The sequence below is a fragment of the Ambystoma mexicanum genome, chromosome 4p (assembly GCF_040938575.1).
Source record: "Ambystoma mexicanum isolate Mex_15411 chromosome 4p, UKY_AmexF1_1, whole genome shotgun sequence".
NCBI lineage: Eukaryota > Metazoa > Chordata > Amphibia > Caudata > Ambystomatidae > Ambystoma > Ambystoma mexicanum.
This window is the reverse complement of record NC_090927.1, coordinates 663,206,801-663,234,472: the sequence shown is the minus strand read 5'-3', so window position 1 is coordinate 663,234,472 and position 27,672 is coordinate 663,206,801. Positions and strand designations below refer to the sequence as shown.

Here is a 27,672-nt window from a genome sequence, read left to right as displayed (position 1 = left end):
CAGACCCTATAGCCTGAGAGCAAGCGAGTGAGTCCCGAGGCAGAGTGAAGAACCGGGTACCCAGAAGCAGGGGATGTCACCTCCCAAGGGCAAACTGAAAGCCGCAACAATGGACTCCTTTACAACAGTCAGGCCCAAGCAGCAACAAGAAACAGGGGCAACAGCAGCACAAACGACTCAAGAGGGAGACCCAACAAACATGCAGTTACTACAGGCAATAACGGCACTACGGGCATCACTTGAAACCAAAATCGATGAGGTTAAAACGGACATACAATTGATCAGGCAAGATGCCCGCAACCTCACTGAAAGAGTGGCCTCAGTGGAAGCTACTCTACAGGACAATGTAGACAGCACGACGGAACTCAAATCCAGGGTCCAGGACCTTGCACTAAAGGTGGCAAGGTCGGAGGATGCGGAGGGGAGTGCCCGCCGCAACAACATCCGAATCCTTGGGGTCCCAGAAGGCATGGAAGGCCCAGACCCAACATAATTCATAGAGACGATGCTACAGCAGGAAATCGGGGCTGGCAATTTGTCTCAGGGATTCTCCATAGAGCGAGCCCACAGGTCCCTACAAAAAAGACCTCCGCCGGGCTCACACCCACGCCCAATGATCGCCAAAGTCCTAAACTTTAGAGACAGAGAGGCAATACTAAGATTCTCCAGAGAAGGAGGGGAAATTAGGAGACAAGATGCTAAAATAGTGGTGTACCCGGACTACACCCCCGCTGTATAACGCACGAGAAACTCCTTCATCCCGGTGAAGGCAAGACTACGTGAGCTCAACTTGAAGTATATGTTGATGTACCCATCGTGCCTTAAAGTGATACACAAAGGTAAAGCGGTCTTCCTGGACACCCCGGCGGCAGTAAATATGTGGCTCAAACACAACAACCTTGCAGACGGTAAGGAAGGAATGGCAAGAGGAACCACAGGACATTGAACGCCCGAAGAAATGGGTGGAAAGGACTGATGTCAGCACAACAGGTTGATAAATGAACCAAGGCATGGCATTACAAACTACAGCATCAAGAAAGCAATGATGGGCAGGAACACACCAACCTACACGACAAGATGTCAACGCACCCCCTCAAGACAAGTGTAGGCATACTGCTGACACAACACCCGCACCGGGAGGCCTGGAAAGGCCCAGAAGGCTCGGGAGCCCCTGAGCGCTGCAAGTTGGAAGCAACTGCTGGGGGCAGTTCAAAGTTGCACTGTTTGCTGTTCTCATTCACCAGAATGAACGTTACTACTGTTGGTAAGTCTCCAAAGGGAAAGAAAAGAGGGGGAGGAGGGGCCGACCGAAAGGAAAGGGAAACCAGTGCCTTGGCCCACACAGGGAAGAGACCTTCGACATCAGGCCCACAACCACGGACATTTAAGAGAGAGAAGCAGAATAAATACCATACCCACCTTAAACCACCATGACCACTACGACAATTAAGATATTGACATGGAATGTGAGAGGCCTGGGGACATATCTCCGCAGAAACAGAACTAAGACCTATCTGCACAGGAAGGGGGTGATGATAGCACTCCTACAGGAGACCCACTGCTCCACGGACTCAATGGCCAAACTCCAAACACACAGGGGAGGGCAGGGATTCGGTACTGCTTATTCCAGATATGCTAGAGGAGTATATACTTGGATACACCCACAGCTCCCTTTCCGCTTGACCAAATCAGAAATAGACCCGGAAGGTAGATTCGTAATGCTATGGGGACATATAGAGCAGACGGAAATATGCATCTTGAACTCCTATTTCCCTAATAGCAATATACCGGCCCACTTGAACTCGTTATACCCGAAAATTGCACAACACAGAGACGGTCTGTTCATCTGGGGGGGCGACCTCAATTGCATATGCAACCCGAAACTAGATAGATCTATACCCCTCCTAAAAGGTCTGTCAGCAGCAACAACAGCTCTGACTGCAATGATAGACAGACTGGACCTGGCAGACATATGGCGAGAAACACACCCAGCTGTAAGAGGATATTCATACTACTCATCTCCGCACAACCTACACACGAGGTTAGATCATATCCTCATTGGCAGGGAACACTTACCTCAGGTGGAAGGAGCGCAGTACCTAGGGAGGACCATCTCCGATCACTCTCCTCTCCTAGTAACATGGAACTACAATGGCCCCAGGCCCCCAATTCCCATGTGGAAAATGCCGGCAGAGGCTCTTAAAGACCCTGCCTTTAGAGAAGAACTGCAAGAATCCATATAAATTAACGTGGGAAGCGTGGAACACAGTAGCACAGTATGGGATGCCCTAAAAACGGTGATAAGGGGGGAGACCATTGCAAAGGCCGGTGGAATCAGGAAATTGCTCAGGAAGGACTTAGACCAGCTGGAAAGGGAGATCAGAGAACTGGAAGCAGCCCCCACAGACACCCGGGAAAGGGAATCAGAACTTCGGAGGCTCAGGAGGGAGAATGAAACAGCATGGTGCAGACTAGAAAAGTTTGACCACACGGCCAAAACAAACAGAGCACATACAGAGGCGGACAGACCGGGCAGGCTGCTGGCCTGGCTATGCCGCAGGGAACACCCTAGACACCCCATCACCTCGTTGCGAGACGAAGCAGGGAACATACACCACACACAGCAGGGCATCAATGAAGTCTTCAAAAAATACTATGCACGCCTATATTCACACGTAGAAGAGGTCCCCCAAGAACTGATCATGGACACGCTGGATGAGATTGGGCTCCACAAAATGCCTACTGAACAGGCCATGGCACTAGATACAGAAATCACACCTGAAGACATAACCGAAGCAATTAGGTCCCTAGCCACGTGTAAGGCACCCGGCACTGACGGGCTGCCCTCAGAGTTTTATAAAGCTTACGAACCCTCCCTCACACCCCTGCTACACAAAGTATACCAAGAGGCATATGAGAGGGGAATACTGCCGGAAAGCATGAGAGAAACACTTGTGGTCCCAATCCTGAAGCCAAACAAACCGGCAGACCTGTGCGACTCCTATCGCCCACTGGCAATGCTAAACTATGATGTGAAAATTTTAACCACCATATTGGCCAAGTGCCTGTCTAGAATAATAGGCGACATAATACATCCTGATCAGAACGGCTTTATACCGGGGCGCAACACGTCAATGAACCTGCGCAGACTGCAACACATTATAGCGCAAACTAGCGAAGATGAGAGTCCCAGTGCATTACTATCCCTCGATGCCATAAAAGCTTTCGACTCCATTCATTGGGAGTGGCTTGTGGCTGTGCTCAAGGAATTTGGCTTCGGACCCGGATTCATTAGATGGGTTAAGATACTATACGCCAGACCAAGAGCAAGAGTAAAGTCAGGGAAGCATGTGTCAGACGCCTGGGACATAAAAAGAGGGACTAGACAAGGTTGTCCACTATCCCCAATGCTGTACGTATTGGGGCTGGAACCCATAGCTATTTATTTCCGGAAACAGTTCTTTGACGCCGGCATAAGACTAGGAGGGGTGGATCACATAATTTCGCTCTATGCAGATGACGTCCTTATATACGTCAGGGACCCACACCTCAACGTGCCAACTATACTAGAAGTCCTGGACAATTACTCCAGAGTCTCTGGGATCCAATTCAGCAAGGCAAAGTCCTGCTTGTTCCCTCTAGCGGCCCTAAAAAATGAGGACGCGGAAACACTCCCGGAGGTCGGGATAAGATGGCAGACCACCACATTCCGATATCTAGGAATCCAAATAATGCACACCCCCGCACTGATGCATGAACATAACACAAAAGCAGCGCTCCCGGCTCTGCGCAGATCCATGAACTTTTGGTCGAGACTCCCCTTGTCCATGATGGGAAGGGCATCCATAGTTAAAATTATTGTTTTACCGCGATTCCTATATGGGTTCCAGAATGTACACTACTATATTAATAAACCCTTCTTCCGGCTGCTCGAGACGCTAATAAGAGAGTTCATATGGGGGAAAAACAGACACAAGATAGCGCTGTCGACACTGACCCTACCATACCCACAAGGCGGCATCCAACTCCCAAACCTAGAAAAATACTATCTAGCAGCTCAGCTTAGCTTTGTAATTAAATGGTTATCCAATGAGCCCACAGATGAAACACCCCTACTACAGACCATGAGCCTCCCGTTCACTTTGAAAGAACTGGTCTGGGCACCTACGAAACTGCTGGGAGCGACACCCCTCATAGTCACCCTGGGGAGGGAAATCTGGCGTAGAACAAGGACACTTACCCGCACGCAGAACGCTTATGCACCAGAAATACCCTTGCTCGCAGACCTGTACACAACGGTCACTGACCTAAAACAAATTAGATTATGGGAAAGCGGAGGGGTTTACACCTCGGGAGACCTTTACGACGAGGGCATCTTTAAAGAATTTGCCATACTACAGGACAGAGAGGGCATCCACACGGGCCAGTTCCTCTGGTACCAGAGGGTCCGCTCCACAGCACGACGTAAATGGGAATCATGGCCTGCGGAACCGGACCCGGAACCATTACTTACGCTGCTATACAATATGGGGGACGGCAGCAGACCAATATCTCAAATATACAGACACCTGAGCGACATACCTAACCCCCGGAGCACGGAAATGAAGGGTAAATGGGAAACAGATGTAGGCAGAGAAATGACAGAGGGGGAGTGGAATAGGGCGCTTGCATTCCCCAAAGAGGTGTCCAGAAATCATAGATTCCGACAAATACAGATGAATGTGTTGCACCGAACCTACCTAACCCCGAAACGAATAGCTAAGTTTAACAAACAAGCGCAGACACACTGCACCTGGTGCATGAGGGAGGAAGCGGATTTAATCCACATGATGTGGGAATGCCCCAAGTCTACGTTGTGGGATAGGGTAAAACAGACATGCGAGAAAACGGGCATGACCAACTACAAATGGACACCTGAGGAATGCCTACACGGAACCTATCCTAGGTTAGCCAAACTGAAACACATAGTCAGGCTTATGGACATAACGTGCATACTGGCCAAGAGAACCATAGCCATGTCCTGGAAAAGACCCGCAGGACCACAATACAAAGCATGGCACAGTGAAACAGAGCGATGGGTGTCGGCTGAGACCAAGGCCTGGGAAGAAAGTGTCACTAGATCTACGGATGAGTCCAGCAGAGCTCTTGAGGCATGGAAAGAACTTACTAGACACATGTTTCTCCCCTCGGACGACAAGCCCCCATGACCCGAAACGAACTTACCTGCAAGACAGGAAAGGGCAATCCCAGATAAATGACTGGAGACAACACTGGCCCTGGGAAGGTATCCCCTCTGCACCCTCCCTGAGTATGCTACCCAACTTCCCTACACCCCCCCCCCCCCGAAACAAGAGACGCTGAAACATATGGACATGGCAAGGAGACGGTTATTGTTATTCGTTATTTGTTGTTTGTTATATTGTTAAGGCTAAACCGAAAAGCATTGTAAAAGAGTATGCACAAGACGCATTTGCAAAACTTGTAAGTAATATCACTGAAAATGCCAATAAACAAATTTAAAAATAAAATGATCTCACGGGAGGGGGGTCAGATTCTCCATCCAGAGGTCAGATCCCTCAACCTTCACGTTTGGCTTCTGAAAGGCTGAGGTATATGGATTGGGACCTCCCTGAAGACGTGATGGAAGCGTTGCTTTCGGCCAGACGGCCTGCAACAAAGTCCCTATACCGTTGCCATTGGAGAAAGTTCTGCGACTGGTGCATGGTTAAGAATGTGGATCCTTTTTCATGTGACATTCCTGTGGTTCTGTCTTTTTTTCTTTCTTTAGCCCACAAGGGCCTGAAAGTGGGTACCATTAAAGGTTACCTGGCGGCGCTGTCCATATTTAAGCGCTCTTCTGAGGAGTGTTCTTATTTCAAAATTCCTTTGATTTCTCAGTTTCTGAAAGGGCTCACTAATGTGTTCCCACCGTCACCTTTCCAGGAGCCCGGTTGGGATTTGAACCTTGTTCTAAAATTCCTAATGGGTGCTCCATTTGAGCCTTTAAATTCTTGTCCTTTGAGACTGTTAACCCGTAAAACTGTGTTTTTAGTTGCAGTCACTTCCGCTCGCAGAGTGAGTGAGTTGCAGGCACTTTCTGTTAAGCCACCCTTCACAATGTTCCATAAGGACAGGGTTGTCCTTAGAGTTCGTCCTTCCTTTCTTCCGAAAGTTGTCTCGGAATTTCATTTAAGCCAGAAGGTCATTCTTCCGGCATTTTATCCTCCTCCGCATCCTGGTAAGGAAGAGGAGAGGCTCCATAGGTTGTATCCTAGGAGAGATTTAAGTTTCTACATTTCACGCATGTCCCGGGTCAGAGTGGACGATCAGCTCTTTATAGGTTAAGCTGGAAGGCATTTGGGACAAGCTGTTACTAAGCAGACTTTGTCTAGATGGATTATCTTGGCAATTTCTGAATGTTACCGCTTGGCGGGTAAGGACCCTCTGGTAGGCCTACGGGTCCATTCTACTAGGGGTATGGCTACTTCTACTGCCCTGCAGAGGGGTGTTCCTATTCATAACATCTGTGAAGCAGCCACTTGGGCTTCGGTCCATACTTTTCTACGCCACTACTCCCTAGAGTCTATCCATGGGCAGGATTTGGCCTTTGGCAAGGCGGTCCTTTACTCTGCAATGTGATTGGGCATTCTAAATTTCTATTTTCTGAATTCTTTTCCCTCCTCCATATGTTGGTATTGCTTTGGGAGTCTGTTATATGTATGGAATACGTCGGAGGACCCAATCCCCTCAAAGAACAAGTTACTCTCTTACCTGGTAATGTTTTTTCGATGGGATGGTCCGACGACGTATTCCATATCGCTCCCTCCCTACCTGGCCCACTACAGAATTTCTTATGCGATTACAGCTTACGTTTCCGCAAGGCTTTCTGTAGTCATTCTGGCAGAAGATTGGTGCCACACGTTCTGAGGAAAAAACTACAACTGAGGTTACGGGTGTCGGGCAAGCTACTGATAACATCCGGTGACGTCGGCTCGACGGAGGCCCTCGAGGACAGCGTATCGACGTCATCGACGCAGGACGCAGAAAGATTTTCCGAAGCAGCACACTCTGTGGTGATTACCTGTCATAGATATGGAATATGTCATCGGACCATCCCATCGAAAGAACATTACCAGGTAAGAGAGTAACTTGTTCTTTGTTTCCAAAGACTTTTATCTCTGCAGCAGAACTTTGCAAAAATGTGAAAATGTCACAGTTTAAATGTGATTTTGTGGTTCATAATTTAAGACATTGTACATTCACTGACCCCTTGGGAATAGAAATGGCAGATAATTGGGCATTATAAGGAAAGTATCCATGATGCCATTGCGAATTTTAACACAGATATGCCTAATAATAATCTATACACATGTGTAAAGTTATAGAATTTTAGTAATATAATTCTCCCTGAAAAGAGCGAAAAACTGGTAGAAGGGCGATACAAGGTCCCACAATCGTGAGGACTGCTATACTGTACATACAATATGCCATAAATGTGTAAATTAGGTTATGACTGATTTTAGGCAATAAGGACTGTGGGATGGCTTTTTCTTCAACCTGGGACTCCTCCCCGAGGAGGCAACCAACATTGATTGTTCTATCTGCTTCTTGGAGGTAGGCCTAGCTCAGTTCTGCCCACCAATAATTCTGTGATGTCACCATGCTCTATATAAATGATAGCTGACAGAACTACAGACACACACTGTTCCTGAAGTTCCTGCGCTGCGTTCCTGATCTGCTCCATTCATCTTGCTGATTCCAACTACAAGGCCAAAGCATTGCTGACCATACTCCAGAGCCCACTGCAAAACCCAAGCATAGCTGATTCCCACTCCAGCAAGGCCATTGATCCAGAAAATTCCACTAGACTCCCATTAAAAAGGGGAAGAACTGTGGTACCTTTTGCATCCTGAAATCAGACCGGCTTGCTGCCCACTAACTGATTGCCCACTAACTACATCCAGCGGTACCTGTGCATCCAGTGACCCGAATTGCCCAGCTGTTCGCTACCCGGTGACCAGACCTTGCCCAGCTGACCTTTGCCAGGCGCGCTGCCGTGTGGTGACCAGACCCGGTTGACTGTCCAAAAATCCTAAAACCAAAAAGTGGACTGTGAGTATAATCCGCACCCCATAGAAACACATAGCCTATCCTGTTTGCCTTTGTCCTTATACCACTCTCTGAGTAGTCCTATTTATACCCTGGTAACTTGTTGAAACTGGTAGAATTATCCTTGTATCCTGTCCTTAATGTTTATGTGCTAGCGCCATCTCTTTTCAATTTTGCCTGGTGTAAATTATAAGCCCTTAGTTATATTTGAAATAATCAAACTAATTTCAATATATTTTATTTTTAGGGTTGAGCACTGGGTGACCAGGTTGACCTCGCGAATCAACCTTGGAGCTTACTGTGTTCCTCTTTAACAATATAGCCTAGATAATTTAGTGTAAGTAACATTTTCCTTTCTTTCAAAACCAATTTTCTCACTTTTAACTGCTCTATTTTCCTAAAAACGAACCTCACTCTACCTTCCAAATCTCTCTCGGTTCACCAGCTAGAGACCTATTTTCACCTCTATATTGTCCCTGTGATATGTCTATTCCCCAGCCCAAAACCTGCACTCCAAATCAGAGTATTTCACCCATTTTTCAAAGAAACCGTTTTTGACATTTTAAACGGGAATTGGGTAAATTGCTAATTTTTCAACGTGTCATTTGGCTGCAGCTGTGTTAACTTTCCACTCATTTTCAAATTGTATGTTCCTTGTTAATCCATTGCATTGTGATTGTTAAATGTCTATGCATTGTTGCCTCAGGGAGAAATCATATTTACTTCACGGTTTTAGCCATATATTAATTATTTACTTGCCATTTCCGAGTGTTATTTTAGGCCTTTGCTAAGGTTTTAAAGTTTTTGCCTCTTATTCTGTGAGGGAAGGTCATTTTTATTCTGTCTTCTGCCTCTTGTCCCTGACTACCTGCTGCTTCTTTCTATCCACTCAGAATTCGATTATTTGTGGGTTGAAGGAACGTTGCAGGGGGAAACCTTAACTTAGGTGCGATTTATCCTCATCCAAAAAGTGCTGCTATTCACTGTGCTTTGTATATGTTCTAGGAGAAGGTTAACCAAGTGCATTGCTTCCATTTTCATTGTAGATACCACCCCATTGGTGATTGCTGCCCCATATTAAAAATTTATGATTTATTTTGAATTTTAAAAATAAATGAATATTGTATTTTCACCAACCGGCCTGGTTCATGGTCCATTCTAACCCGGGGTATTTGAAAAAGGGGGTGTGATACGAGTCTGGTACCATCTCAAATTGAATTTGCATAAAATAAAGAGAAAGGCATATCAATTGAGCGCTACATTCTAAGCTGAGACCAAGGTGTGTGTCGCCTGATTGAAATCCTTATCAGGGCAGGGTAAAAGTGCCCTACATTGAAGGGTACAACCTAGCGGGACAGTTGCAGCATATGGTGCCCTGGTTAGGAGATCAAGCTGTACAGGACATCTGGTTGCTACAACCGTTCCTGAAATAATATTATCTGAAAGAAGTATTGTGGGTGAAGGTGCTGGCCCTAGAGAGACCTTCCCAACTATTGCAGCTGGGTAAGTGCACATGGCGCGGAGCTTGGACATTTCTGGCCAGCACAGATTCCTACTTGTCATATGTCCCCTGGGCAGGGATCATCGACGAACTGCGAGGTGCACTAGGCCAGTATAGAAGAGATTGGGAAGAAAAAGGAGTAGCCACGTTAGGGGATTTGAAAAAAATGGTGAAATCGTATCCTTTGAGACCATGGTAAGCGAACATAACATCCACATGGGTCAGTTTCTATTGTATTTAGGTATGGCCAAGAGAATTGAGAGAAGATGGTTGAGTTGGCAGAATGAGGAAGGGAACAAATGAAAAATTAGACACCATGTATGATGTGGCAGAAGGGGGACACATGGTTTCCAGAATATGTGACATGTTTCTGAGCAGCCTGGGAACAACAGGGCTGGAGGAGCATAGCAAATGGGAGGAAGATTTAGGGTAAACCTTCACAGACCTTATATGGGAGAGGGCACTGCTTTACACCAAAAAGTATTAAGGAACACCAGATTTAAACTCACCTTACTGTACGTCAAACATGCAGCATACAGGACTCCACATAGGTTGTCTCTCATAGCGGGACAAGGGGGGCCAAACCTGCCCAAGATGCACATGGGAAGAGGCGGATTTCATGCACATGTTCTGGGGGTGCCGGGTAATCCAGAACTTCTGGGTAGATGTAGCGGAAAAAGTGAAGCGAGGAGGCATACAAATTCAGGAGTGGCCGTCGGAGCACTGTCTGCTGGGCCTGTTCTCCAGGGTAGGGAGGTAGGAAACGCACCTCACCAAGATGAAGGATTTGGTCTGCGTTTTGGAGAAACGTAGGGTCGCCATGGGATGGAAATCGGTCGAAGGCCCTCGAATGGAAGCCTGGTGGACAGACCTAAGACGGCGGTCCTTGCTGGAGACAGCAATATGGCACAGAGCGCTGCAGAGGGGAATGCATGAAGGGAGTGAGCAAATCACATTATGGAACACTCTGACACAGGAAATGTTTGCCCCTGAAATAGACGAGTCTGACTGAAGGCACAAGTTTGAAGAAAGGTTAATTACAGCAAAAACGCACAAAAGGAAGGTGGACTGCACACACTGGTTGGCAGGGAAACTGTGAGAAATGGCAAATATATAGGTAACCAAAACAGGGAGGAATGTTGACACCCCAGGGAGATAATTGAATTGGTATGCGCTGACAATGATGTAACGACACAGTGAAACTTGTCTGTACTCGTTTGTTCACAAATAAAAACATGTTTAAAAAAAATAAAAAAGAAATGCATTACTTATTTTTAAATTATTTCTAATGTATTCATTTGGACATAATGGTTTTATGAAATTTTTTAAAACTTTGTTTCCCTTTCCCATTAGGATTGGGCTGAAAGCAATATCACGAGGATACAGATTGAGAACACAGTGTTGTACGGTTATTACAGTAAGTATGTTATTGGTGACCATTTAAAATGGAAGTAGACCTGTAAAATGCAGAGTAGATGTGTCTGTAATGCTGGATATTATCATTTGTACTGGCACCCCTTGAAAAGGAAATGTTCTCTATATGGTACCAGTCAGAAATCGTCCTGTTTCCACACAAATTATATGTATGCATATTTATTTTGAGGTTGTCATGTATTTGGTCTTATGTGGAGAATGTTTTCAGGACCACATGCTTTTATGCATGTAGTGGTGGACTGGCCTAGAGGGTACTCTGGACATTTCATGGTACGCCTCTGCTTACACTTTAGTTTTCTGCTCCCATCCACACTGCCTCCTTCCTCTGCTCCTCATCAGTTTAAAGTAAAACATGATTTTTAAAGCTTGCAATATGTTATTCCTCACTCTTAATATATATTATATGTCTATTTTCGAGGGGATTGGGTCCTCCGACGTATTCCATATCTATGACAGTAATCACCACAGCTGTGCTGCTTCAGAAAATCTTTCTGCGTCCTGCGTCGATGACGTCGATACGCCGCCCTCGAGGACCTCCTCCGACGGCCGACGTCACTGGATGTTATAAGTAGGACGCACGACGCCTGTAGCCTCAGTTCCGTTTTTTTCTGCGAATGTGTTCACATCAGGGATCTCGGCGCGCCTCGACTGTTTGGAGTTTCTGTTCTTTGGGTTCTTCGAACCTGTTAGTTTGTGAAGAAAAAGTGATTCGAGATGTCTACCTCTTCTTCCACCCCGCGTCCGGGCTTCAAGAAGTGCAGGGACTGCGGGTCCAAGATGTCGGTGACGGACTCGCACCACGCCTGCCTCTGGTGCCTCGGGGAGGCCCATGACACGGATGATTGTGTCGACTGCCAGTCGCTTATGTCCAAAGCCTTGCGGGAGCGCAAGAAGAAACTGTCGGTCGGTAAGGTGTCCAAGCCCCGGAAGTCGAGGTCCACGGGGCTTTCGACGGATGATTCGAGTGGCGACTCTCCGCATCGTCGTCGGAAGTCCAGTGGGACTCGTTCCCAGAGTGGGTCCCGCCATTCCTCTGCGTCTTCGAGGCACTCCTGGAAGCGTCGTCATCGGTCGCCTTCCCCGTCCTCATCCGATGACTCCGCCCGTCGGCACGTCGCTTATCCCACCAAGCATGCGACTCCGGAGGAATGGGCTTCCTTCGGTAAGAAAATGCTAGCGATTCTCGAATAGCAGGGCACTGGTCCGTCCGCGCCTCTGAGTGGGGTCGGTTGTGATTGGACTAGAGACACCGCTCGTACGCCTTTGGGCTCGGGTGGTCGGCACGATTCGCGGGAACGGTCCTGCTCGGACAAGGGGAATCATTCTAGTCATGCCCGTTCCAGGTCCCGGTCCTCGGCGCGCTCGAGACCGTGTGCACCTGTGATATCTTCCAGGAAGACGTCGACGCCTGTGGTGCCAAGGTCGTCGAGGGACTCTCTCGAGGCTCCACCTCCGAGGAAGTCATCAACGCCATCGGCGCGCAGGATGTCGAGGGACGCGCTCGGGGCTCCGCCCCCGTGGACTGTGTCGACGCCGTTGATGCTGTCGATGCCCCGTTCGGCATCGACGCCAATTCACTCGACGCCTTTCAAGGCTGTTTCGACGGAGGTGCCCCGGGGCATGGTGGAACCCCCTAGAAAGGCTCTGGCTAAGGCCAAACATGGCTTTGTTCCCAATTCTGTGCCCGCTTTCCGCCATCTTGAGTACATTTCAGAGGTGGATGAGGGTTCTGATGATGGCATGGTTCCTGATACGGTGCCAGATGAGATTCTCTCGGGCCATAGCCAGATCGAGGACCTGCGTCAGTCCCTGCACGACGCCAGTGGTCTGGACACCTCTCCGGAGGTGGAGTTTTGTAGGCCTGAGCCTGGCACCCATGCCGACTCCTCGTACCGGCGCCTTATGTCTAGGGTCACATAGTACTTGGGGTAGTCTGCTCCCCCAAGGGATTTTCTTCAGGATGACCTCACGGATATCCTCGACCAAGGTCCACCAACTGACCCGGTACTGCCATTCCATATGGCTCTACAGAGGAGGGTGGCGGCGGCTTGGACTGCTCCGGAGAGTCTCCCGGCAGTGGGCAATTCTTTGCTGCGAAAATACCGCCCAGCCAGTAGCGACCCCTGCTACTTGACCAAGCACTCCACTCCGGAGAGTTTGGTGGTGCAGGCGGCTACGGCCCCAGCAAAGCAGGCGTCGTATCCTACCATCACTCCTGATGGGGACGACAAGCATTTTGGTGGTTGGGCGAAGAAAGTGGTTTCTTTAGGGGGTATGGCTCTTCAGGCGGCCAATTCCGTATGTGTCTTGTCACGTTTCACGCACACTCTGTGGAACTGTGTTTCCTTAGTGGCTGAACATATTCCCGAAGGGGGTGGACGGGATGGCTTTCTTGCTCTTGTTCAGGATGGCAAAGATGCCATGTGTGAATCCGTTCGGTCGGGTCTGGACGTGGCAGATTGCGTCAGCCGGTCCATGGGGGCGAGCACCGTAATACGCAGGTTTGCGTGGTTGCGGAAGTCAGGGTTTGCTCCTGATGTGCAGGCCCGGCTCCTCAACATGCCCTTTGATGGTGTCCATCTTTTTGGCAGCAAGGCTGACGAGAGCCTTGAGAGGTTGCAGACCACCAAAGCTGCAGCGAAGTCGTTGGGCGCTGCAGTTCGCCAACCTCTGCCTTTTCATCCTAGGGGACAGCAATGGAGGGGAGGTTCCTTTCGTTCTCCAGCATTGGATCTTTCATGGATTCACATGCTTAGAATATTCCCCGTCGTCAGACTGGGACCCCTCGGTACACATATATAGCCTTTTCCTATAGGAAAACTTCCGACACTTTTGTGTCCTATCCCCGTCCTTTTAGGACCCCCCTACGCATGCTCCGCAGGCCGTCCCAGTATAAGAGGCCCGCCCCCGCGGTTCCCCTTCAGATTTCAACCGTCTCCAAAGTAGTGGGATCTCCTCGTGTTGTCTTACTATTTTGTACTAGGTTGCCTTATTGGATTTCGAGTACGATATGTCCTCTGTATCAGGAAAAGCGCTGTTCCGTCCATGCGCGACGTGCGGCTTGAAAAAGGTTTACGAGGGGGACGGACATATGGATTGTATATATTGCCTCCACCCTCACCATTCGGCGGATGCCTGCGACATATGCAAGGGTTTTTCTCAAAAAACCCTCAAAGACCGGAACCGACGCCTGGTGGCATGGCTGAATGAGGGCGCGGGGGCATACCCCCCCTCAGAGGTAGGCTCCACACAGTCGGCGAAAACATCACGCCGCGCGGCCTCGTCGGAACCACCGGCGAAGAAATCTAGACCGTCGGAAAAACAGTCGTCTGGAACTCACTCCACTACAGACTCCTCGTCAAAGAAATCATCCTCATCAAAAAAGCATGAGAAGGAAAGGAAATCCTCCTCTGGCGATCATCACAGATCGACCACGAGTCGAGAGTCGAGTAAAAGCGGGCACAGTGTGGAGAAGGCGGGGCCGCCAAAACCACCTGCGAAGCCTGCGTCGTCGACGGCGATCCAGTCACCGGCCGCCTTCCCGCCACTAGCGCAAGGGGCATCCTCCGTCCCGTCGTCAATGGCGTCGACGAGAGCCTCGTCGACGGGGGTCCTACAGGAGGCCTGGAGGCCTGAAGTCTTCGACCCTACTCCCCCAGAGGCTTTGCTACAAGAGCAAGCTATGTTGCTGTCCTCGGAGGACGAGAGCGAGAGAGTGGCTGGCCCAGCAGACCTAGGGCTACGAGCGGCTGCCAAGTCGTCGACGAGGGCATCCGTTACACCGGTATCTGCCCCCCTCCTCAATCCTCAATCGTTTTTGTCGCTGGATATTCTGTCCTCGCTTCAGTCCTTGCTACGGTCGTTGGACCAGCGACTTCCCCAGGCCAGCCTGCCACAGTCACCCGTCGACGAGTCGGGCCCGTCCCGTCAACCGCCGCACCCACGCACGCCAATCTCAACACTGGCGCAGGAGGAAGGTGAGCTGCCAGATTCGGAGTCGGACAGGGGAGCCATGTCAGAGGTCTCTTTATCCCCCTCCAGGGATCCTACCTGGGAGTCAGAGGCGGAGTTAGAAAACCCCAGAAGCCCAGCTCACCCGTCCCCTCCGGACGACATTGCGTCATTCCATTCGATGATGGAGAAGGCATGCAAAGAATTTGGTCTGTCCCAGGAAGAACAGAAAAAGGACTGTTTTCTGTTCGACCACATGGGCAAGAGAAGGAGGTCGGTGTTCTCGATACCGATACTTGACCATGTATGGAAAGAGGGGTTGCAGACAATGAGACACCCATTCTCAGAACCAGCAGTGAAAGGACGCCTAGAAAAAAAGTATAAGGCTCCAGAGTCTACACCCAAGTGTCTATCCTCTCAACCAACACCAGACTCGGTGGTGTCGGCGGCGGCAGCGAGAAAGGCAAAGGCACAGCACAAGTGCACGACTCCACCCGAGAATGAAGCGAGACGCCAAGATGCCTTTGGCAAGAAGGTGCTCTCCGTGGGAGCGACCACAGTAAAGGCAGCAAACTCTCTGGCAATTGTAGCCAAATACGATAGGGAGATGTGGCACAGGCTGGCTCCGCTGCTTGACCATCTTCCGGAACAACAGAGGAAGGCGGCGATGCTACTGGTCCGAGAGGGCGAGGAAGCCTCAAATCACGCAATAAACATCGCGGTGGATCTTGCTGAGTCGGGCTTCAAGCAAGTCAATAATGGGGTCGTATTACGTCGACAGTCATGGCTGAAGTGTACCTACTTCAGACCAGAAGTACAATACAAGGTCTTAGATATACCCTTTGAGGGAGACCTTCTTTTCGGTGAGAAGGTGGACGAGGCCCTAAAAGGGATGAAAGAAGATTCGGACATGGCACGTTCTTTGGGTGCCCTCCAGAGTGGCAGAAGCTACAAGTCTTTTCGCCCCTTTAGAGGGGCTTCAGGTAATTCAAGATTCTCTTCGGGAGACAGATCCTTTGCCAGATCGGCTTACCCCTCCCAGGGATACCGACGTGCCTCACAATTGGCTAACCGTCGACGAAACTTCCAGTCTTCCAGAAAACGACCATCATACCCATCGTCGAAGAGAGACAAGCAAACTAAAGATCAGCAATGACGTTCCACAACCCGTTCTGGGGGGAAGAGTTTCAGCGTAGGTCGACGAATGGGAAAGGATAACGACGGACCAATGGGTGTTAGACACTATAAGACACGGACACTCTCTTCAATTCAAACACAACCCTCCGCAAATTCCACCTGCGTTCACCCCGCAGTCCCATATTAAGGCACTGCAACAAGAGGTTACGCTCATGTTAGCGAAGGGAGTGATAGAATTAGTTCCAACATCACAGAGAGGCCAAGGAGTCTACTCAAGATACTTCGTCGTAAAAAAGCCGAACGGCAAATGCTGTCCCATTCTGGACTTACGCGAGCTCAACAAGTCCTTAAAGAGCCTGAAATTCAAGATGCTCACTCTGCAGGAAGTGATCCGCGCGGTTCAAAAGGGAGATTTCCTGGCGTCCCTGGATTTACAGGACGCGTATTTCCATATTCCAATGTGTCGGAAACACAGGAAATTCCTACGTTTTGTAATAGGGCGAACCCACTACCAATTCACGGTTCTTCCTTTCGGGCTCAAAACCTCCCCCAGAACGTTCACAAAATGCCTGGCTCCAGTGGCGGCCTGGCTAAGGAAGCAAAGCCACCATGTATACCCATACCTCGACGACTGGCTGGTAAGGGGATCCTCCCCAGCGTCGACCAACACAAGTCTGCAAGCCACCATGCAGCTTCTACAACGGCTAGGATTCGCCATAAACTTCGAGAAATCCTCTCTGCGGCAATCGAGAACGCTGGTATTCTTGGGGGCACAGTTCGAGACTCAGCTAGGGCTGGTGAAACCTTCTCTCGACAGGACCTCGAGACTCATTCAACAGGCGGCCCGGCTACGGCGAAACACCAGGATCTCAGTGAGAAAGTATGTTTCGGTCCTAGGGGCCATGGCATCCTGCATCCATCTGGTGAGAAACTGTCGACTTTTCATGAGGCCAGTCCAAGAATTCCTCGCAGACCGATGGGCACAGGCTCAGGGATCGTGGTCGGACAGGATAACCGTTGACGACGACAAGCTACTTCGGACCCTTCAGTGGTGGCAGAGCTCCCACAATCTGAACAAAGGTGTGCCCCTACAGGAGCCGGAGTTCCAGAGCACCATAGTTACGGATGCGTCCCTAACTGGATGGGGAGCGCACATGGGTGCTCTCCAAACGCAAGGTCGCTGGTCTCCAACGGAGTCACTCCTACACATAAACGTACTGGAACTCAGAGCGGTACGATGGGCCTTGAAGGCGTTCCTACCACATATCAAGAGATCGCGGGTGCGGATACTGACCGACAATACAACAGCCATGTTTTATCTGAGGAAACAAGGAGGGACACGATCAAGGACTCTCTCCATAGAAGCCCAGAAAACATGGCATTGGGCATCGAAGCACGACATCTCCCTCGTGGCTCATCACCTTCCAGGAGTGAGGAACTGCCAAGCCGACTCCCTCAGCAGAAACATGGCCCAGATACACGAGTGGGAAATGGACACGGGTCACTTGAAGAAAGTGTTCGAGAAATGGGGCCACCCCCTCTGGACGCCTTCGCGACCAAAGAAAACAAGAAATGCGAGACATTTGCAAGCAGGTGGCCCCAAGAGGGTTTGGTGGGGGAGGAGTTCTCCTTCCCATGGACGGACATGTTCCTCTATGCTTTTCCCCTGTTTCCCCTCATACGGAAAACGATACAGTGGATACGCAGATACAATTGCCGGGTGATTCTAGTGACGCCATACTGGTCGAGGCAACCGTGGTTCTCAGACCTCCTCCATCTATCGCTGGAACATCCCATAGCGTTTCCGAAAGTCCCGTACCTTCTATCCCGGGACAGAGGCACGGTGTGGCACCACGACCCGGACAGTCTCAACCTTACGTCCTGGCTCCTGACTTCTCAGAATTCGGGGCTTTAAACATTTCAGAGGAGTGCCAAGAAATTCTGCAGGCGGCTAGAGCCCCTTCCACTAACAAATCCTACTCCAAAAGTGGCGGAGATTCTGTGAATGGTGTAGAAAACAGCGGGACCTACAACCATTGTTGGTGACGCCGGAACAAGTTCTACCTTACCTGCTCCTCTTAGCAAAAAAGGGATTGTCCCCCTCATCGATAAAGGTACACCTGGCAGCCATCTCGAGGTTCACAAGGAAGAGGCAGTCGTCTCCTCTATTCAGTGACAGACTGGTGAAACACTTCATGCGGGGTTTATTTCGAGCCTTTCCCCCGGCCCCGGCGTGGAGCCTCAACACAGTGTTGGCAGGTTTGATGAAACCGCCTTTCGAGCCTATGGCCACGTCCGACATGAAATTCATTTCATGGAAGTTGGCATTCCTGATAGCTATCACATCAGCCAGACGTATCTCGGAACTACAAGCGCTGGTCGTGGACCCGCCCTACCTAAGATTCTTTAAGGACAAGGTAGTCCTGGCGACTAACCCTACTTTCGTCCCTAAGGTTCCGACGGTATATCACAAACACTCATCCGTGGTTCTGCCTACTTTCTTCGCCACTCCATCGTCGGCAGCAGAAAAAACTCTTCATACCCTGGACGTTAAGAGGGCTCTGAAATTCTACCTACATCGCACACAAGACATCAGGGCTACTCGGCAACTGTTTGTCGCATATGGTCCGTCGACGAGAGGTAAAGCCATCTCGAAACAGGGACTGGCCAGATGGGTCTCGTCGACGATTGTTTTTTGTCACTCTAAGGCCGGAAGGCCACTGCAAAGACATCCTAGAGCCCATTCTACAAGGTCGATGTCATCCTCAACAGCGTTATGGGCCGGAATTCCGCTGACGGACATATGCCAAGCTGCGGCATGGTCAGTGCCCCACACGTTTACCCGCCACTACTGCCTTGCCAGGCAGCATGCGGATGAGGTGCAGATGGGAAGAGCTGTCCTGCGCCATCTGTTTCAGTAAGGTAAGCTCCATGTTGTGGAGAGTGTGTTTTCTACCTTTGATGACAATATACTTTCGGTGGGAAAGGTTATATGAGTAAACTTATTACTGCTGCGCATATGTGTTGAGTAGTAGGGTGAGGGTGCGTTACATTGCATTCTCACCACCGTCTCAAGTGTTACTGCTATACAATCTATTCTAAGCATGTGAATCCATGAAAGATCCAATGCTGGAGAAGGGAATAGTTTCTTACCTGTAACTCCATTTCTCCAGCATTGGTATCTTTCATGGATTCACATGCGCCCGCCAAGCCTCCCCGGGACTGCAATGTATGTGATGTATAAGTTTAACCCTTCCTACTTTGGAGGGGCCGAAATCTGAAGGGGAACCGCGGGGGCGCGCCTCTTATACTGGGACGGCCTGCGGAGCATGCGTAGGCGGGTCCTAAAAGGACGGGGATAGGACACAAAAGTGTCGGAAGTTTTCCTATAGGAAAAGGCTATATATGTGTACCGAGGGGTCCCAGTCTGACGACGGGGAATATTCTAAGCATGTGAATCCATGAAAGATACCAATGCTGGAGAAATGGAGTTACAGGTAAGAAACTATTCCCTTATTACTCATCTTTTGCTAAAGTGAGAGGAGCTGCCAGTCAAAGGGGTCACCATAGGAGTGCCAGAGGTAGAAAGCAAGGTACTCGAGGTGCCAAGGCCGCTCGGCAGTTTCCTCTTTGCCCTCAGGCAACGCCGCAGGTTCCCATGGTTCGCCAGTTGGGGGAAGGCTGGCGCAGCATCTTGTCGAATGGCGTGCCATTACTTCAGATGTGTGGGTTCTGGAGATCATAGCCCATGGCTACTGTCTTCCCTTTCGGCAGAGGCCTCACAACAATCCACCGGGGAATCTCTTGTTGCAGAGTCCGGATCTGCTCCTTGTGCAGGAGGTTCAAGCCCTGCTGGAGAAAGGCGCCATAGAACCGGTGCCTGTAGCGGAGAGGAACAAGGGATGGTATTCCCCTTATTTTTTGATTTCCAAGAAAGACGGGGGATTGAGACCCATCATGGACTTGCACGGTTTGAACAAACTCCTCAGGAAGGACAAGCTCAAGATGGTTACTCTTTCTCAAGTCCTCCAGGCCCTTCAACTTCAGGACTGGTTGGTGTCTCTCGACCTCAAGGACGCTTATTTTCATGTGCCAATCCATCCAAAGCACAAGAAGTACCTGAGGTTCCCGCTTGGTGACTTGCACTTTCAGTTTTGGGTCCTGCCGTTCGGATTGACCTCCGCCGCGAGGGTCTTCACCAAGCTCATAGTAGTGGTGGCAGCGCATCTCAGGAAAGGGGGGATTCACGTCTACCCCTACCTGGATGATTGGTTGATCAGGGCGCGCTCTCCCTGTCCCCAAGTCCTGGATCATCTGTCTGTCACCTGCCACTCCCTCCACAAGCTGGGCTTCTCCCTCAACTTAAAGAAGTCCCACTTGACGCCAACTCAGCGGCTCCAGTACATCCGAGCAGTGCTCGACACGTCCCTGGGGCAGTGTTTTCCTCCCCAGGTGAGGGCTCATCACATTCAGCAGATGGTGCACAAGTTTCAGCATGCCCAGAGTCTCCCAGCATTCAAGTTCTTGAGATTGCTCTGCCTCATGGTATCCTGCATTATTCTGGTGCCAGAGGCCAGGTTGCGGATGAGATCTTTGCAATGGGCACTCAAGCTCCAGTGGTCTCAGTCTTCCGGCAGGATGTCGGACCCCGTTCAGGTGCGGTCCTCGGTCGCCCAGGACCTTCTGTGGTGGGCCGTCGAAGGCAATCTGACGAAGGGGGTTTCCATTTTGGCTACTCTGGCCGGAGGTGACGATCGTGACGGACGCATCCCTCACGGGATGAGGAGCTCATGCCAATGAGTTGACAGTCAGCGGTCGTTGGTCTCCGTCAGAGTCCAGAATCCATATCAATCTGTTGGAGCTGAGGGCCTTCAAGCTTGCTCGGAAGGCTTTTCTGACGACTGTGCGAGGAAAGAATGTCCTGATCCTGAGGGACCTGAAACAAGGGGGGTTGTCCTACCCTCTATGGATCTTAGGGGTGCGCAGGGTAGGTTCAGTGTACACTGGTTTTAGACCAGTTTGGGCAACCGTTGGAAAAAACAGCATGCTTGCTGCTGTCAAACAGATATCTCTAATACAATATTCATGTACAAAATTCCAATTCTTTTATGCAAAATTGCAGCTTTTTATTAATTAGCTGATGCTTGTTTTCTTTGCGCAAAGCATTTTAGTACATTTTTATATATGACAATCTATAATGTCCATTGTGGAACAAAAAAGCATAGTTAAACATTCACTATGACATAAGTATAATGGTCAAAGGCATGGTAAATAAAGCATTCATTTGTCCATATTAACTGGCAGTTTGTTTGTAAGAAAAAATGTTCCATGCCAATGAATGTAGAAAACACAGGATGGAAGTGCAGATGAAGGAGACGTTGGAAATCGGTCTCCTATGCCCGGCTAAAGTCTGACCTCATATTTGGTCAACATAGTGGCCATGCACTACCTCAACAAAAAGGGGGAGGCAGGGTCACTTCCTCTGTGCAGGGAGGCGATGCAGCTCTGGTTCTGGGCAATCCAGCAGGAAGTTTCGATCTCGGCAGTTTATCTGGACCGGAGACGAAAACGAGACGGCGGACGCTCTGAGCAGGCAGAGCGCGATCTCTCACGAGTGGGAGTTGGCTCAGGAGATTCTCTTGGGGATTATTATCTTCGCCCTTTGGGGGACCTCTCAAGTGGATCTCTTCGCCTCCAGTGTCAACCGGAAGTGCGAAAGGTTCTGCTTGCGGGAATTTCCTCCAAGAGGAGCCTTAAGAGACGCATTCATGGTGGAGTGGTCATTCCCACTGCTGTACACGTTTCCTCCAGTCCCCATCATCCCGCAAGTGCTGCGTAGGTTATGAAGGTTCGGTTCCCGGATGATCCTCATTGCTCCGGCATGGGCCCGGAGGACGTGGTACCCGGACCTTCTCGACTTGTCCATCTGCCCTCCACGTCGTCTTCCCTACCGAGACGATCTTCTCTCATGGGAGGGGGGGTCAGGTTCTCCATCCAGAGGTCAGATCCCTCAACCTTCACGCTTGGTTTCTGAAAGGTTGAGGTATAAGGATTGGGACTTCTCTGAAGACGTGATGGAGGTGTTGCTTTCGGCCAGAAGGCCCGCAACAAAGTCCCTGTACCGTTGCCGTTGGAAAAAGTTCTGCGACTGGTGCAGGGTTAAGAATGTGGATCTGTTTTCATGTGACATTCCTGTGGTTCTGTCTTTTTTGCTTTTTTAAGCCCACAGGGGCTTGCAAGTGGGTACCGTTAAAGGTTATCTGGCGGCGCTGTCCATATTTAAGCGCTCGTCTGAAGAGTGTTCTTATTTTAAAATCCCTTTAATTTCTCAGTTTCTAAAAGGGCTCACTAATGTGTTCCCTCCGTCACCTTTCCAGGTGCCCGGTTGGGATTTGAACCTTGTCCTCACGTTTCTGATGGGTGCACCGTTTGAGCCTTTGCAGTCGTGCCCTTTGAGACTGTTAACTCTTAAAACTGTATTTCTGGTTGCGGTCACTTCCGCTCGCAGAGTGAGTGAGTTACAGGCACTTTCAGTTAAGCCACCCTTCACTATATTTCATAAGGACAGGGCTGTCCTTAGTTTGTCCTTCCTTTCTTCCGAAGGTGGTGTCGGAATTTCATTTAGGCCAGAAGGTTATTCTTCCAGCATTTTATCCTCCTCCGCATCCTGGTAAGGAAGAGGAGAGGCTCCATAGGCTCGATCCTAGGAGAGCTTTAAGTGTTTATGTTTCACGCATGTCCCGGGTCAGAGTGGACGATCAACTCTTCATTGGTTACACTAGAAAGCGTTTGGGACAAGCTGTGACTAAGCAGACGTTGTCTTGCTGGATTATTCTGGCAATTTCTGAATGGTACCGCTTGGCGGGTAAGGACCCACCGGTCGGCTTGCGGGCCCATTCTACCAGGGGTATGGCTGCCTCTACTGCCCTATAGAGGGGTGTTCCTATTCGTAACATCTGTGATGCAGCCACCTGGGCTTCGGTCCATACTTTTGTACGTCACTACTCCCTCGATTCTATCCGTGGGCAGCATCTGGCCTTTGGCAAGGGGGTCTTTTATTCCGCAATTTGATTGGGCATTCCAAATTTCTGTATTCTAAATTCTTTTCCCACCTCCTTGCATTGGTACTGCTTTGGGAGTCTGTCATAGATATGGAATACGTCAGAGGACCCAATCCCCTCGAAGAACAAGTTCCTCTTACCTGGTAACGTTCTTTCGATGGGATGGTCCGACGACGAATTCCATATGGCTCCCTCCCTGCCTTCCCCGCTACAGAATTTCTTATGCGATTGCAGCTTACGTTTCCGCAAGGCTTTGTGTGGTTAGACTGGCAGAAGACTGGTGCCACACGTCCTGGGGAAAAAAACTACAACTGAGGCTTCGTGCGTCCTACTTATAACATCCAGTGACGTCGGCCGTCGGAGGAGGTCCTCGAGGGCAGCGTATCAACGTCATCGATGCAGACGCTGAAAGATTTTCCGAAGCAGCACAGCTGTGGTGATTACTGTCATAGATATGGAATAGAACGTTATCAGGTAAGAGAGTAACTTGTTCTTTTTTGTTATGGTTAATTGTTTTTATATCTTTATATAGTGACCACTGTGCTTTAAAATTCCTCATTTGAACCCATGTTTCCAAATGTTTTTGGGTGCTGAGAAATCCCAAACCTTCCTGAAAGGGTTTGGTCTTGCTCGTTACATTCACTCGCACAGTGTAATGTGGTTTGGAGCCACTTTAAAAACGCATTTCCAGGTCCACCATAGCATGCTTGTCACTCAGCCTCTATCTAATTTTTGGCAAACTTATCATTCCTATTGTTGTTTAAAAACAAGCGCTTTCAATTTTGTTGGGTCCATTGTTTACACTTTGAATTTGAAGGTGCTATGCTCGTTTTTGCAACAAATCTGTTCTCAACACTGAGAACTTAAATATTCATGAATACTAGGTTTCTTTGAATGCGTGACTGATCATAGAATGCTTTTTAATAGATATTGAAGAATCAACTCACTAATTTAATATCTGCCTGGCTCTTCAGTATTTTTTTTACTATTGAAAACTAACCGCCAGAATAGAACACCTGTGGTGTTCTTCCATCTAAACTTGACTTTTCCAGGAAAAGCAAACGAGGAATATATCATGTTGTGTCAAACAGAAAAAAGATTGAGCTTGGGGCCCTTTAGGAATGTGCATATGTAATGGATGGAATCACACAGAATAATTCAGAGTCCAAATATCTGAACCAACGTTGGAAGATGGCAAAGTACCGTTTTATTAACAATGATCTAAAACAGGGAGTTTACAACGAACATCAACGGACGTATGCTGAGTCTCTTTGATCTTTACACAAAACATAGTTTTTATACGAAAAATAAGTCAGAAGTGACATTATAATAAGTGGCAATAATGAAAATCCTATCAAGGGTCGGATTGGCTAAGGAGAACATCTAAGTATATTTTTCTATAGGAGCTAGGATTGTGATTGGTGCCCAGTGTCAGGTGGGCAAGATATGCCTACCTCCAAAACATGTAATCTTCAGAAACATTAGATACATGTTTTTTCTTTGGTCTTCAAACTATAAGGTCCTTTGTTATATGTACTAATATAATTGGTTGGCACGCTTGTACGATGTCTGGAAAATTTGGTTAATTTAGCAGCACATAAGCCCAGACCCAGGTGCAAGGAGATGGGGCATGACACTACCTCCCCACCCAATTAACCCAGCATTTCTCATCGCCCATGCCTTTTGCCATGAAGAGTGTCTTTGCACTTGGCATTGCAAAGTATCCTTGTCTTTGAGAATGCACAAGAGTGAGGGCATTCACTATCTGGTCTAGGACTCCAAGTTCAAACTCTATTTTCATCCGTGGGCCCTCGTGACAGGAGACCACGATTTGGTCCATTTTGCAGGTTTTAAATGCTCTAAATGAATTCGACTTGGCTCTCTTGGTGTTCTTTCTTTGCACATTAACAAGGGATGATTCATCCTCCGCATATTCGCTCATTCCCAGAATAGATAGCTGAGTTTGGCTGCTTCAGTCTTGACTCCACGCCAGACAGCCTTGTCTTGCAGCTGGCATGGGTATCAGGCAGGTAGTTGGGGCAAGCTGGGTGGAGGCTTGGCAGGCCTGGCATAGGCACACAAAGACCCCATAACAAATCCCTCCTTTCATTCCTTCCTAGTGTTTGTAGTAACTTCCTGGTTACCACTTTTTTGCCAAACAGGAAGTGCATGATAACTCATGAGCTCTCTAGTGTTTGGGTGTGGCTGGCTATATAAGCCACACCCAAGATTCTTCCAGTGCTTCGTGTTGCTTACTGTGAGCTGTATCAGCAACACAATTGCCGTGCTCTGGATCAGCCAGCATCTGCTTACCTGCTCCGGATCATCCTGTTTCTGCTTACCTGCTCCGGATCATCCTGCTTCTGCTTACCTGCTCCGGATCATCCTGCTTCTGCTTACCTGCTCCGGATCATCCTGCTTCTGCTTGCCTGCTCCGAACCATCCTGCCTCTGCTTACCCGCTCCGGATCATTCAGCTTCAGCTTACCTGGTTCTTACTCCACGCCGCAGCTATCTCCAGTCAAGAGGGGACTTCTACACAGGCACCTGTAAGAACAAAGAAGAACAGCATTAACACGCGCACATCAGTAACGCTGCGCATACTCACAAATCTTCCTGTGACGCTGGAATCCAGGTTAGTTGCACGAGCGCACAAACCCCTGTAAGAAATAAGAGACATTATTCATTGCGCTTGCTCCAATAACGCAGACACTTATTTCACTGCGCTCTCTCTCTCTACGCGGTGCATACTTACCAAAAGCCTCCGTGCAAACTTACCTAACCACCAAGTCTCCAGTAGCACTGAACCGGGACTCGAGGCGCTAATACCACATCATTTCTCCTGCAAGGGAAAGGGAGAGAGGGAGAGACATTACCAGGCACGCTCGAATTGAAGGCGCTGCGCAAACCTACCAGCAGCAAGCTTCTACACACAGCGCCACTCACCCACAAAAATACCGGCAAACAAAGACAATACAGACAATTTTGGACACTCAACATTCTCTGCGCAGCGTTCACTTGTGGGAAGGACTTTCTAGCCAGTGAAGAAACTGGCGCCTTGAACTCTCTGCCTCGCTGTGAAGGCATAAAACAGCGTTTGGCATCTGAACTCAGCCTACAGACATTGGCACCAATCACATGAGTAAATCGCGTCCCTGCAAATGCAGGATGGAGTGCACACCCTACTAAAGATCAAGGTAAGCCCATAGGGGGACATCACAGCACACAGTAAAGAGAAAGGAAGGGCCCAGGGGAATCATTGAATTCAGGTCTGAGTTTACACCTTGTATTTGACAGGTATTCCTCCGCGTGAAACAGGGGAAGTGAAGACTCGGGGTCAAGGGAGGCTCGTCCATCGCTCCTGCAGACACACAGGTGAGTGTGACAGCAGCTCCATGATTCTGCTTATTCTTGCTGCAACACAGTTTTCCCTACCCGCTTCATGGGTCCTGGCTTACTGAATTCATGAAATAGATATCCAGCTTCTATACAATGGTGTCTTCGCCTGCTTTCTATTCACTACATATAGACATCTTCTATGATGTCTTAATCTACCTTGCGTTTCAGCTTCTGTACATCTATTTGAACGGTTGATTTCCTGCAGCGCTTTCTGCACAAGCAATCTTCTTTGTATTTAAAAGTTAACTTGATTCTTTACTTCATCATTAGTTTCTTTAGGATCCATACTTTCTCTTCAGTCAGTATCTCGGGACATCGTGCATACTTTTTATGATGTCATTGGCTTCTTTTCTCTGCTCTTCCTCATATTCCTTCAGGGCGTTCCTCCCTTAAATTGTCATCACTTTGTGGATACATTCGGTGGGGTTGTCTCAACGGGTATCGTCTTTTGAACATGCTGTGGTATTGGCACAACGGCTAGTGTCAAACACGGCATAGTCTCATGTCTCCAACATATGGAAGGGGGCAGGGTTTCTTGCAGAGGTATGCAGCTTGTCCTCTACATTCTCCCCTCTGGTCGAGTCCTCGACCACCTCCTCGAGTGTTTCTACATACTGGTATTTTTTCTTGGTGTTTCTTGGGTGTCAATATCTTCATCAACCCCCTCAAGGTGCCTCCTTATTTTAGATGTTCATCTGCACTCCAGGTCATGTAGTTACATTGTCCATTCAGGGTACTATAGACCCATCGTCTCACAAACTTCTTATGATTCTTTGGATACAGAAACTTAGTTACCTCAGGTGCTACGATGCTACCCTTTATGTATTCTCTGACAGAGTCGTCAGTCAGCTCTTTGGCGTTTGGTTCACCGTCATCAATCCTGATCTTCATTCCTACCACCTTCTTTGCCGTTTTCTTGCATTGTGCCATCACCATCCTGACAATACAGAATCCAAACATTACTAGCACCAGTATTACTCCAAGAACCTTGAATAGATTCTCCAACCACTGAGGAATCCATGATAACAAGGAGGTAAACCAATTGTCGTCTTCAATGTCATCTGTCTGATCTTCCATCTTG

General features: G+C 48.9%; 1 protein-coding gene across 2 annotated transcripts in view; it reads left to right on the top strand.

Annotated features, from left to right (window-relative positions):
• LMBRD1 (LMBR1 domain containing 1) overlaps window positions 1–27,672 on the top strand; it is a 1,758,308-nt gene that overhangs the window by 471,674 nt on the left and 1,258,962 nt on the right. For both annotated transcript variants that reach the window (XM_069606201.1, XM_069606202.1), the window contains one exon: window positions 10,964–11,027. In XM_069606201.1, coding sequence (XP_069462302.1) covers window positions 10,964–11,027 — 64 coding nt within the window. The remainder of the gene's footprint in view (window positions 1–10,963; window positions 11,028–27,672) is intronic.